General features: G+C 35.4%; 1 protein-coding gene across 1 annotated transcript in view; it reads left to right on the forward strand.

The window, feature by feature from the left end:
* The window catches only part of LOC106688893 (uncharacterized), a 29,901-nt gene extending 16,035 nt beyond the window's left edge, over nt 1-13,866 (forward strand). Inside the window, exons 2-3 of the mRNA XM_014433593.3 lie at nt 10,326-10,939; nt 12,500-13,866. Of these exons, the coding sequence (XP_014289079.1) occupies nt 10,326-10,939; nt 12,500-13,489 (1,604 nt within the window). The 3' untranslated portion in view covers nt 13,490-13,866. The remainder of the gene's footprint in view (nt 1-10,325; nt 10,940-12,499) is intronic.
* The last annotated feature ends 265 nt before the right edge of the window (nt 13,867-14,131 follow it).

Raw genomic sequence — 14,131 nt, forward strand, 5'->3', positions numbered from 1 at the left:
TGTGCTCTCTCTCCACTACACAACTTCTCCACAGCCTCTCGACTCATGAGCAAATAGTGGTCTCTCGGCATTCCCCCTTTCTTCCCCAGTTCTTTTTCCAACTGAATCTTCAGCACCGTGGATATGAATTGCATTCGACCCTGTACTTGGATCGTTTCCAACATCTCGCTTCTTGAATTCTGTTATAGCGTACCAGGAGTTCTGCGGCCTACTGACCATTAGACTGTCTCGGTTTTTTCGTTTCTCTGAACATCATGAATATATCATCGTCTGGGGTCCACCGTCCTCCTTCGAATGCCTTCTTTAATCTTTCTTTGATGACCTTCCAGGAGGTCTCTACATCTGCCTTAATCTGATTAAGGATACTTCTTTTTACACGGCAGACTACCGCTGCTTTCAGTGCTTTTGCAACCTCGTTCTCCAATAGATCCTTCGACATCTTCGCTTCTATTCGCCCATTATGCGATCGCCCCGTTTTAAAAAAATGATTTAATTTCCCGGTCTCTCCAGTGAATTTTTCTAGGTCCGATACCGCCTTTCTCAGGTCCTGGGCAGTTGCCGTACGGACCATGATCAATTCTAGCGTCGTGGCATGAAATTGCGGTAAAGAGACTTCTGGTAATGGTTGAATTACCTGCGGAGGTGGGTTGGCAGCTGCTAAAGCTTGGTTGACTGCAGTATGAGTTTGGTTGACTGCAGCTTGAGGTTGGTTGTTTTGGTTTATATTCTCTAGGTTCAGAACTGCTTTTCTCACTAATCCGTTACTGGTCATAATTCAAAGAGAACAATGAATAAAAAAAAATTTTCTTTTAGACTGAAAATTAATCCGGTATCTAAAGTTCCTGGGTTTCGGCACCAGTTAAGTATCGGCGAAACCCAAATGTCATAAAAGAGAAGAAGGAATAAGATGTGACACGTGTGAACTGCTGTAACATACTATATTTTATTGGGTTTGGTACATCTCTTTATATACATGCAATCAGCTGACCTCCTCAGTCAGCTGACATCGAAGTAACAGCTGACTAAGGCTGTCAATTATATATATAAAAGAAGAGACGCAGGCCATTGATTTCCCAGGGTGGGCCCAGCAGCATTGAAGATGAGATCAGGAATAGGCTTGAGGAAGTGGGGGGCTCAAGGAAAACAATTGATGGTTCATGTAATGGGAAAAATGCACAATTTTTGAGGCACAATATCCTCTATCCGCCAACGTACAACATCTCCAATGCTCCTCACCACACAATCGTACTCGAGCACTGGACACTGGGACATCAGGCAGTTTAGGCCTCCCTACACTCTTATTATAGGAAGCCCGCCATGCTTCTCTCGTACATTGTAATTCCTCAATGGTTCGGCCGCCTCTCTGTAGGCATCCTCCTCAAATTTTGTGCACCTTCCCTCCTCTTGGACTTAGTCCTCACATTCCCCTCTGCTATTTAGTCTGCTTCCGTTACTCTTGTGAGTATATATAATAGACAGACCGCCGTGCTCTCCTCTCACATGATGGTTTTCTAACGTGCGGTCGCCTCTCTATGGGCACACTCCTAGCAGTTTCTCCGGTTCTTCTCCAAGTCCTCTTTTCTTGCTGACCATTCTCTCGCCCAGAGTCTTCTGCTTCATATTATGTCTCCGAGGTCTCGGACAATTCTGTGGCTTCACTCGCGGATCCATTCGTCCTTCGCGAGATTTTCCTCCTTCGTAATCTCTGTGCGTTTATCTCCATGGGTTCAAACTGATTCTGCTCTTTCCGCCGATACATGTAGGGACACTGTCGGGCTATATATCCCTCTGCCCCACATTCAAAACATCTCCTGCGCGGGCAATTCGCCACAAAATGCCCAATCTTTCTGCAACCATGAGACTTTCGATCCTCCCGCCTACCATTGTTTCTTGGTTTTCCTTGGCTCCTTCTATTTTCTTAGTGATAAGTTCTGTCTCTTTTACCCTCTCCACGACTTCTTCTCCTCCAAGGATTGGACATGTTATACAATAATAACATGAAAAAATAAATAAAGAAAGAAAAACTATTTACAATAAAATAATTTCCTATGCACATATTTTAAAAAAAAACTCACAAGCTCCCCGAAGTAAACGCTATTTATAATATAAATTAAACCTAAGAACACAATAAAAGAACTCTTCAGAGAACAGGGAGAGACGTCTGGGAATGTGAGGCGATTCCTGAGGGAGGTGACTCCGATAGAAGAAGAACATGAGAGCAGAGAACAAATATTTACAGACGACAGCTCACACGACGAAAGACCAGCAGAAATAGAAGTACTGGAGGAGATTATAAATGACAAGAGGTATCAAATTGTTTGAAAAACGAGAATGTCGGGTCCGCTGAAAGTGAGTATACGGCAGAAGTTCCATCGCGACGATCTAGTCACAATCGAGCATTCGGGAAGATGAGATATACAGATTGTTGAAATACCTGTCTAAAGGTGGGAAGAGCCACCCTTTATATGTTAGAAATGCACTGGTCTGGGAAAAGATTTAAAAATTATTGCGCACGGAACAAATTAGAGTGGATCGCTCGTTTATCCGATGTACATGATGATAGAGACAATCCGAGACGCAGAGCATCAAAAGGAAGTGACGCTTGTGGCATCATGGCAAAACAAACCACTGAGAACTCAACGAAACGTTGCACGCGTTACGCCACAAATACTTCTGGTGAAGAACATACCATTCAGGAAACTCTTAGAAAGTGCGATGTGTGCACAAGTACTGAGTACGATAGACATCCACCTAAGGCAACGCAAGAAGAGATCCCTCTGTGAGCTTCAAGTAGACCTTTATGTGGAAAGGTTATAGATAGATTACTATCACAGACATCTTCAGTAAACTAGATGTGGCACACCTGGTGTAATACAGATCGGTGGAAGCAGTGTTACGAGCATTGTTGACTAGGTTCCAATTTTATGAAGTGACTGACAGGATTTCGTCCGACAGCGGAAGAGAATTCGATAATGAAAGGAAGTTCAACACCCCAGACCATTAGAGTTGGGGAGGGATAGAGAGGCTTTATATTATAGTATACATTGGAAAAAGGTCTGGGACGCAATGATTCAATGGAACGAGCGATAGTGACATATAACCATTCAATTCACACGATCACTGGTTTCGCCCCTTTAGAAATCCTTTTGGGTCTGCGGGAACGCCGTCAAGATTACCAAGGTGCAGCGATTGGAGATGGTGTAATCATAAACTTATAAAGTTATGGAATACTGTCGAGGAAAGAATTAAGAATGGAAAACGTAAAAGAGTAGAGACGGCACAACCTCGATGTACGGGATCTGATGGGAAAAGTTAGAATAGGGACGATAGTAGATCCCAATTTAGGTTCTAACAGAGGAAAAGAGCTGAGGTATGAGGGCCTGTTTAGTTTACGGTAGTATATTCACTCACTTATCAATTTAAATGAAAGGAATATGGTCCGGGTGCGGTCAAGAAAAACTCAAATAGTAGAAATATACTAATTTAATGAGCCAACGTTTCACCCCACGTTGCAGGGCTTCTACAGGGCTATTCAAATATTAAAAAAAAAAAAAAAAAAAATTAACTTATCAATTTAATTTACTTAAAAACAACCTGTCCCATTAATAATCCAATCAAGCCTAACTATTTGAAACATCAGTATACTTTCCAGGCGTTTTATCTATAATGGAGGAGGTAATAATGGGGTTAGTCACAGCCAACGAAATACATCCATTGTTGTCTACTCTTGATCGTAGAGGCATAACACAGCTGTCTTCCGCTAGGTTCTGCTTAGATCATCGGTACCCCGGAACTTAATATCATTATCATATTATTGTTCTCCTTTCTTCATCAATTGACTAAATTAATTATAATCAATCGACCACATTCTATAATTTATTGAGGCATTATATATTTTCTAAAACTAGCCTACGCTTTGGTTTTTTTTCCATCGCTATTCTGTGGCAAATATACTTTAAAATTAGTTAATTAAAACTATTATATTCGCATCGAGTCCTAGTCACTCACCCACTTTGCAGGTGTCAAGCAATGGCAAAAAAATTAAGTTAAGAGGGCTCTTGAACCGTTAGCTTTCAACAGCCCTGCAAAGTGGGACCTAGGTTAGTTTTAAACTATCTCTTGTTCTTTTTTTGATCAGAACCCTAACCATCTTGTTATATTTCCATCTTTACGGTCAACTATATATATATACTATACCTATATAACAAAGTTAACCTATATTTTAACATTTTTCAAATTCAAGATTGAGCAAAAATAATATCTTCAATTGATCAAATACACATCTTAAGAGAAAAACAAAGATAAAGGACAAAGCATTTGAGTCCCAGGTCCAGAGTCCTTGGTCACAACAACTCCCGGGCTACAAGATCCAACACAACTTATTCAGCAACTTCTAAAAGAAATACCAAAAAAAAATAATTCCATGTAAATGACGTACAATCTAACACTAATATTTACAGGTTACATGGGTAATCAATCGTATGCATTTTTTCAATAATTTAATTGTTAAAATTCGAAAATTAATAAATTAGTGTTCAACGTACTCAATCCCTAGCCGTAACCGACCAAAAGGGCTGCCTTACAGCCTGCCCGCTTGTTTACGAAAATTCTCTTATAGCTTTCCAAACTTTTGTTTGATTGCTACGTGCTTCCCACCAATTTGGCATTATGTTCTTCTAATCACTTTTTTCTAGGGCTAAGTTGAACAGCATTGGCAAGAGCCCATCTCCTTGTCTCAGACCTTTTCAGATTTCATTGGCTTCAGATGCTTACTTCTCCTTGAATCAGAACTCTGAACTTAGGATCCTTTAATATAAAACCATGAATACCATGAATATTGTATTATAAAACATGAATTATAAAAAACAAAGTTTGCAGGAAAAAATGCATGACAAAAGAAAAATTAAAATTATAAATACAAAAATTGTTTACTAAAATTTTCGATACGAACATTTGTAATGGAATTCATTTGTGTTATCTAAAGTTGAGATAAATCTTATTTAATTATTAAATGGATAATAAGGATAAAGTAAATACGAGTCTAAGAACATTTATTAATAATTGTAGTTATTTTTCCTATAACAGTATTTAGATAATGTGATTCTTGGTTCTAAATACTTCATTATTAACTGCTGAACGTTATTGCATACTTAATATTTGAAGTTTTCACAAAGCTTATGGGATTAAAAAAAAAAAAAAAGCAAAGACAATCTAGCCCTAAAACGTAGAAATAGGTTTTAAGACTCTACCAAGAGTAGGATATTTATAAACTATGATTATATATGTTATGTACCATATATAAAAAAAACATATCTGTTCAGAGATAATTAAAATATAACACTATACTCAATGACCTGTAACGTAATTCGCACTTCTTCCTGGGGCCCAGACAAACACACACAATTAAAACTATAGCGGACTCTGGTATTCTCAAAACTGGACTATGGATGTTTCATTTACGCTTCTGCCCGTTAGCGGATTCACACCGTACTAGATGCGGTTCATCATGGCGGATTAGCCATAGAGTCCTTAGCCTATGTTTTTTTTCTTTTTATGACTCACTTTCTAGTTATTTCTAACATACGGGGGATTGTCTAGCCTATTTCAACGATAGTGTGGGATCAAGTTTTCATTTCGTGGTACCGCAACTGATATAAAAATCGACTGCTCCGGCCGGATTCCGACCGGGACGTTACACCTACAAACGACCCTTCTTAGCCTCTTTCTGAAACTACCCCTCTTCTATTCAGAATGAAAAAAACTATATTTCCAAATTAATCCCTCAAACAGATGACCCTACACATAAATAGCATGGAACAAATGATTCCAATCGCAGGGAGCAAGTCCCAATAGCAGATTGTGAATAGGACTCACAAATCTGATTCACTCATATCTGAATACCAAGCGGCCACCGCCAAAACGTCAACATTATAATGTTAATCTCATAGTGAGAGAGCTACATCCGGCAAGAATGCCCTTTGACGACTTTAAGTAGATTAGAATTAGGATTAGATTTTGCTGAAACAATTAGAAAAAGGGTCTTTCATGAGGTTAAATAACGCAAAATTTTATTCGTAAAATTATGAATTATTCGCACCTTTTTTATCAGCCCCCCCCGCTAGACCACTGATACCTCACGTTTGGAAACACTTTCATTGTTAATATACTTGATTTCTATGTTAATTAAGTTGATATCTGTTACAAAATAAGCTAAGTTCGCGACCATTTAAAAAATAAATTATGTGATTTGAAATTCTGGCTCTTGGCTAATGTTTTCCGTAATAATAATGACAAATCATTAAAATATACTCATCGTATAAAAAAAAAAAGTGGGCATAAAAATAATTAAATTCTCATCACAATAATAAAATTTATAATTCAACTAAAAAATAATTAAAATTATTAATATTTCTATTAATGGTATTATAATTAGCAGCAATATTGACTTTTTTTACAAATTTTATTTGTGAATTCAATTTGCAGATTTCAATATTTTCTAAAAGAGAATTTTATTTATCAAATCCAGATTAAATACTTTATTTTACATACCATTTGGAAATAGAAAGAGTGTTTGTAATATTTTGTGTAATTATTTTGCTGAAATCATAAAGAAAGAATTTCACATCGGCTAATTTATTTTACAAAACTTTTAAAATTATTTCAGCTTATTCTGTAAGAGGTCTTAACTAAATCAGAATGGACGCAAAGATCCCCCATAGTTTATTATATACTTTCTTTTAAATAAGACACTGATATTTAAAAAAAAAATACTATAACATTTAATGGTTATAATCAATATTTTTCGAATACATTAACTTGGGAAATTTTTTCAATTCAATGTTTCTTATTTTCCAATTAAACTCAACATCTCAAGGTTAATGTGCACTGTAATTCTACTCTTTCCTTAACTTTAATCAAAACATCCAATTAATCATTTCAAATTCATGTAATTTTACATGAAAACAGTTTAACAATTGATGAGCAAGAAATATCTTATCTTGTTATTCCTCAAAAATTACTAAATATTGCATGGATTTGCAAATGATGAATTGGAAGTTTTGATACGCAAGTATAATCCTGAAGACAGGGAAAAACTCCGAAACGTTGAGATGTCGTTTGTAAAAAATATATATATATACCCGGGAAATTTCGAACAAAAATTATTGAATATTCATTGAACTATTTGTATGGATATTAAGTGATTGGTCACAGAAACAGTAATTATATTTTATAAATCAAAATCACCTGTATCCTTAAGGGATTTACAGCAGTTGCCAAAGAGTTACCATGCAAATTTAGTCGTTAGCTCCGGCGAGGGCGGATTTCGGAATAATTAAAAAAAAATGTGTACCAAAACCCATATTATTGGAAGTTTACAGCGGAAAAACGATAAGGATCCATTTATTTTAAATTTCAAGTAAAACCCAATCCTAATTATCATAACAATACAGTACTATCGGTTTCTTTAAGTAATCGAATCATCATGAATAAAAATATGTATCAGCATATGTGAGACGACTTATTAACGTACCTACAAATAAAAAGAACGAAAGGGTTTATTGACTAATCAATTGTTGGAAAGCTGAAAATGATTTTCATCACATTAGTTGCATGTGAAAAGAGTTTATTGAAGTTTGAACGAATACACTGTTGTGAAAATTTGAAACTACTAACTACTAAACGATGCATTTCTAGGAAAATTTTTGGCATTCATTACTAAAGTACAATCAATCTTTTACAAGAGCTACATTAAACACTTTTACAGCTATTTTTAACGAATATTGTCTATTCTTTCATTCCTCCTGGCCAACCAATTACCAGTTTTTTTCATTCAAGGGATTCGAAATCAAAAACGCACAACGTAATGTAATTAAATTGTAAAAAAAAAAAAAAAAAAAAAGGACAAGAACGTTTTATTATTACAAAACCCTTTTACAATTGGCAATTGATAATAAAATACAAAATAAAAATAATAGAAATACTAGGTCAATTGAATTATCTACGATTGGAATCATAAACTGGAGCAATTGGCCCTACACAGTGTGTCACCTAGTTATGAGCGTTTAAGCTTGCAACAAAGATAAGACGCAATGTAGATCGAAAGTGCCCCACAACAAACGAACGGAAGATCTTCAAGAAACTCCAAGGGGACGTGGAATAATAATAACAATAAATTGTTGTTGGGGGGTAGTAAAATAATAATAACAAATAACACATCAAGGTAACGAGGTTAAAAATGAAGGTGGTAGAACGGGAATAAGAGTAATACATGCTAATCATATCTACCTTTCTTCTTAAGAACATCTATCCCTATTTAGAAATCGATTTTATTATTTTTTGTAATTTTGGCTTTGTTTTTTTCATTGGACGCCTAACGCTAAAGTAGGAACCTGCCATCATCTACATTGAGGACATTTATCATATTTGGTGGAGTGTACACTGGTTTAACCTAATGATAGTAAACAAATTTACGTGATTTTCTCATCATTCTATCTTCATCAAATTAAGGCGGAGGGAAAGGAGTTGATTCATAATTGAAGTAGTTTCTGATTTCAGATTATACTTCTTTATGAAATGTTATTCTGCTGAAAGTAGTGAATGGATCTGTTAACACTACTTTTTCACAAAGTATCACACAGCTCACATTGGTAACCTGCTTTTCATTCTGGAGAACTCACTTATATTAAATTACTCCCGATGATGCTTTGGAAGCTGGTATTTCCAATTCGGCAGATAAACCTTGACCTTTTCACCCGTTACGACTCCGGAAGACACTGTCATCACTGTCACCCCAACCGGAAGGGATTACGCCAGAGTAACCAATCTGCGAATTCTTGCTGTCAATGATAACCCTATACTTACGACTCCTATTTTCAAATTGCACTATCCAGCAGGATCCATGACTGTTTGTGGTATATTGTGAGCTAAATAATATGTGTGTAAGGCGTTGTATCCTACGTGACATCCTCCTACAAGCCTGGGGGTCGCTCTCATTGCTGGTCAGAGAATCTATCGGGCATAGCCAGGAGGAACTTCCAAGGAATTTCCACCGAACATCTCCACATTCACAACCTGTGGTACCCTACGTGGTAATGAGTTCAGACAAGGTAAAACTAATAAACAATAATCGTGCTTTAATGACTGAGTTTTGGCTAAATTTCTCTCTATACACGAATAATTACCTCTCAGACAGTATTCCCATATCCCCATTAAGGAGGGCGAGGCGGTATTCAACACTTCATCGCAATTCACAATTAACTGTTGTTTATTATCAGCTAGGTCTCATCCTCATTGAAATAGTCCCACCGAGCATAAATACCCAATTTTCAAAAAAGGTTTCATCTAAAGTAACTTCAATTAATCATTTAATATTTTGACTAGTGACAAAGAATGGATACATATAAAATAGAAAATAACTTCATAATTAACTAAAGGAGAAATTAAACGTTTAAATGTTTTCGTGGTTGTTATGACAATAGTCATAACTCTTTGACTTCGTAACTGCAAAACGATAACAACATAGTGATAGTTGTTTTTTACCATGCTAATAATTAAAAGATACTGTCATCACTAATAATAAAGCAGTCGAATTTGAAACGAAGGATGATTTCAACTTAAAGTATGTGTTGTACCGGGATTTTTTATGCTTTGGACTAATTTATCCTTTATATTTTGTTCATTTATGATAATGATCTTTTCAGAAGTATTTAATGAGGTGTAGATAGTTGACCGTAGATTAATGCTTGGAGAAGTTTGTCGGGGGGTGCGGTGAGCAAAGAACAACATAAATAAACAAAACCATATTTATTTATTTTATGCCGACGTTTCGACCTGAGTTTCAGGTCTTCATCAGGGGTTGTGGCGTAAAAGGCAGGTTGGTAACTCACACCAGTCACAACTATCTACACCTCATTATGAATCCAGTAACACGGGGCCAACAACCATCTACATACACGTCACTACACAGTTACCAACCTGCCTTCTACGCCACAACCTGGCAACGAAGACCTGAAACTCAGGTCGAAACGTCGGCAAAAAATAAATAAATATGGTTTCGTTTATTTATGTTGTTCTTTGCTCACCGCACCCCCTGACAAACTTCTCCAAGCAGAAGTATTTAAGTTCATCTTTATTTTTCGAGGAAGTTTATATGTAACACTTATTTGGCTTTATTTATTTGTTTCCTTACGTAGTGAATGTAATATACATATTTTTTTAATTACTCAAATAAGAATCAATAAGATAGCAAAGAATGAATAATTAGTTAAGTTTTCCTAATACTAATTCTAATTATATCTACATAATGCTAGTTACATTTTTTTCAGGTGATGAATTACCGAAAACTGAAACCACAATCACTTCAACAAAATCTGTCAGCGAGAAACTCGTTACACCAGTGAAAGAAACTATTGATGTGACAAAAGCGTACAATAAGACCACTGGTGAAGAGACCACTTTGGCCACTTCTACAACACCTTACAGTACGATAGTAACAAGCTCAGAAACAGAAGCAACAACTGAAAATCTAGTAACAACATCTGAAAACGCAGTAACAACTCCTGAAAATTTAGTAACGACTGTGAGTACGGAAACGACTACTGAAACTGAGTTTATCGATATTCTTGGTTCATTTGATAACGAAGAAGATTCTAAGACGTCGACTACAACTAGTAGCACAACAAATGAATCCCCTAGAGAAGCTCCTATGAATAAAACTATGAGAATGGATAAACTGAGTGACCAAATTAGGGCGGTGATAAGACATTATAAGAAGCATGGAACGGTGACAATCCCCGACGCTTCTGTGCCTGACCCCATGAGTTTACCCAATATGAAAAAGTCCTTCAGCGGCCTCGACATGACCTTCACCAATCAGAAAGTATATGGCCTCTCCAACTACACAATAGAACACGTCAATACCGACTTAGACAAAATGCAAGTATGTAAACACATTATTAAATAGAGGAAAATCAAAGATAAACCCACCATTTAAATATTTAAAAAAATAAATCAAAACTAATTTTTTTTTTCTCTTGAATTAAATGTATATCGTAAAAATGACAAATTCGTTAAAAATGGTAATGATGACAAAGTATATTCATAATTCCATCTCTCAAGGAAAATTAGTTATTGATAACATTTCAGTTTTCATTAGATAAAATAAATTCATTGGAAGAAAAATAACTTATCATTATGAAAACTTTGCATGCAATTCTTCACCAAGGGGAGGTGTTCTTTTTTCTCTAAGACGACGTAATCATTGCCATTGTTAATTCAGAAATAAGTTGATTAAACAGTATATTATAAATAACTGAAAGGTTATCGGCAACCCCCCCCCCTATTTAGGCAATTGAAATCATGGGAAAATAAATAACTTTAATTTTTTAAAATATTAACATGTGCGAAGGGATATAGAGGCAACGGGAGCAAGTTCTCTATAAATTAAATTTTTATTTATTTATTTACTCGTAATTATTTTTCATTGCCTTGAAATATATTTTATAAAAAATTGAGAAATGCTAACACAGTTACTCTATTTAAGCTAGCAATGAAAGGAATGGGGCTTGAGTACTACTTTCTATGCCGCATTCTCATAAGCATATAATTGCTTATTGCTACTTATTGATTATATTTTTTCCTGAAAATCCTATAGGCATCAGGAATATTATCAGACCTTAATGAATGGTATCAAAGTATATCTTATGACTGTGAAGAGGAAAGATGCACTGGGGTTTTCACAGCATTCAATAAAAAATCCAATAATCTAAGGCATATGTTATAACAACTTAGACATTAATGTGAGGTTGAAGTAACAACTTACGACTTATATTAGTCAAACGATTATTTATTAAACAAAGAAAATAAAAATATTAAACTCTGCAAAAATTACTTTTTGACCAGGTTTCCCTTTATAAAACCAGATCATCTGTTAACTCTGTTAATGAAATGTAGCACCATCATTGGGATCCTTCTTTTCCTCATTTTCCCCCCACTCCCAGGGGGGTGGATGAAGCACTGCTTGCTAAAAACATTCTAGAATTTTGGGTTTATACCGAATTGAGGCTTATACAGTATGACCTGTGGCGTTTTTAACAGAATCGTCGGTGTGATCACGTAGGTAATGCTTAACACTATATGATAGCGCTTTTGACGGATTTTCCTATGTTTATATCTCGGGGGGTTTTGCTGGAAACACCTCCATTATTGCTGCTCTAGTCACATATTTGAAACAGAATATGATCCTGAAATTCATTTTTCCTCTTCGAAAGACTAATGAATATAATGTTTCTTTATCAGAACCTTGAAAAAAAAATTATAGTTAAATTCAATAATTAAAACCGCAGATATCCAGATCGGATACTGTTCATATTAGAGAATTTGATAAATGAATAATAAAACCTTATTATATTTCAACTACATAGTTGAAATCATTTGTGAATATTTTATGTATGTTTAATCAAAAATCTTTTATAACTAAAACATGATTGATGTGATGCAGGTCTATGTTGCTGTTTACATGAATAAATTGACAATACTCGGCAACTATACAGCTAACACTTGGTTCAAGAAGGTAGCAGGACCATTTAATGTCACACTGCAATTCGTTGAGGCAAGTGGAGCTGCTGCACTCATAAGAGACCTCCAAGGGAACCTCCAAGCTTCGGATTCGGAAATGGACATGACTTTCATGGATTCTAGAGTCAAATTTGGAAACATGGGTGTTATGGGTTCACTTTTGCAGGGAGTTGTAGCCTCAGCGGGTCCTGTTCTATTCGATGCTGTAAAACCTGTTATTCTAAAAGAAATCAACGAAAGAGTGCGAGAAGACGTAAATAAAAAAATCAAAACTATAGGTTCAAGGTTTGCTGAAACAGGAAGTACACCACCATTAGAAGTTGCTATACAAGAAGCCAGGAAATATGTTAAAGAAAATGGTTACGATCCATACAAGCTAGATAACTACGGGGTCAAATACATGCCAACCAATGATAGTATTTTTCAGGTAAATATTAGCAATCTTGTTTTGACTGGGTTATCTGATTTCCGAAGGGTCGGCGAAGTATCGTTGTCCATGGATTCTGGAACGATTCAGATAGGTCTGCACTTGGCAACATCAAAATTAAAGGGTAGGTGCACGTGGAGCGTCACTATAGGAAAGGCTTTTAAAAGAATAGGACACACAAATTTCACAGTGGACTACGTACAAGGAAGGGGTATCATCAACCAATCATTGAACGTAAGCCAACACCCAACATTGGAAGATATTGACATAAATGTCGGTAAGGTTAAGGTACAGATGAAAGGAACAGGCCCATTCGACATCCTTGTTGAAGCTTTTGTGAATACCCTTCCCGATCTCATCAGGCATATTGTAGTGGACGCTATAGAACTACCCCTTAAGTTTGCTCTTCAGCATATGCTCAGTGAAGTCGATGTCCAACAAGTTTTAAATAAGCAGCTACCAGAATTAGATAAAATGGGACTGTAATTCTCGTAGGACTAATAGCTGTTTATTGCCCAAAACAAATAACGAAACTTGAGTTGCCAAAATATTCAAGTAAGCATTAAAGTGAGGAAAACTATATTTGCGACTAGATCTCTCACAGGTTAGAATTAGTCATAAAATATTGTCAAGCTCTCTTTGTTGTGCCTAGATGACTCCTCTATAACCACTTTAATTTTAATTGTTAATATTTATTGTAAAATATTTAATTTAATGAAAGATAATTTTATCAAAGTTCGTTATTATAATTAAAATTGTTGCAAACAAATTAAATATGTTTTCATTACATGATATTGAATTAAGATTGTATTAACTATCATCAATCATAAACCAATGGACAAATCTAGCATATTTTTAACATATGATTGTTAATGATTTAAAATTTTTCACCTTCCATGTTTTTAACTCCTAACTTTTAATATTTGATCCTAAAAAGACAAAAAAAACATTATTAGTGTTATTTATAGTTTTTATAACATAGTGTCATATTCCAGCAGGTTGTTAAGATTTCTCACTCACACACACACACATATATATAAGTTAAGACTGTTCCAGATCAAAATGATAAAAAAAGGAAAAAGGTTAATCGATACAACAAACTGGATGGATTGTTCACAACTGACTTTA

This window comes from Halyomorpha halys, unplaced genomic scaffold (assembly GCF_000696795.3).
Source record: "Halyomorpha halys isolate HHAL.00 unplaced genomic scaffold, Hhal_1.1 Scaffold1230.1, whole genome shotgun sequence".
NCBI lineage: Eukaryota > Metazoa > Arthropoda > Insecta > Hemiptera > Pentatomidae > Halyomorpha > Halyomorpha halys.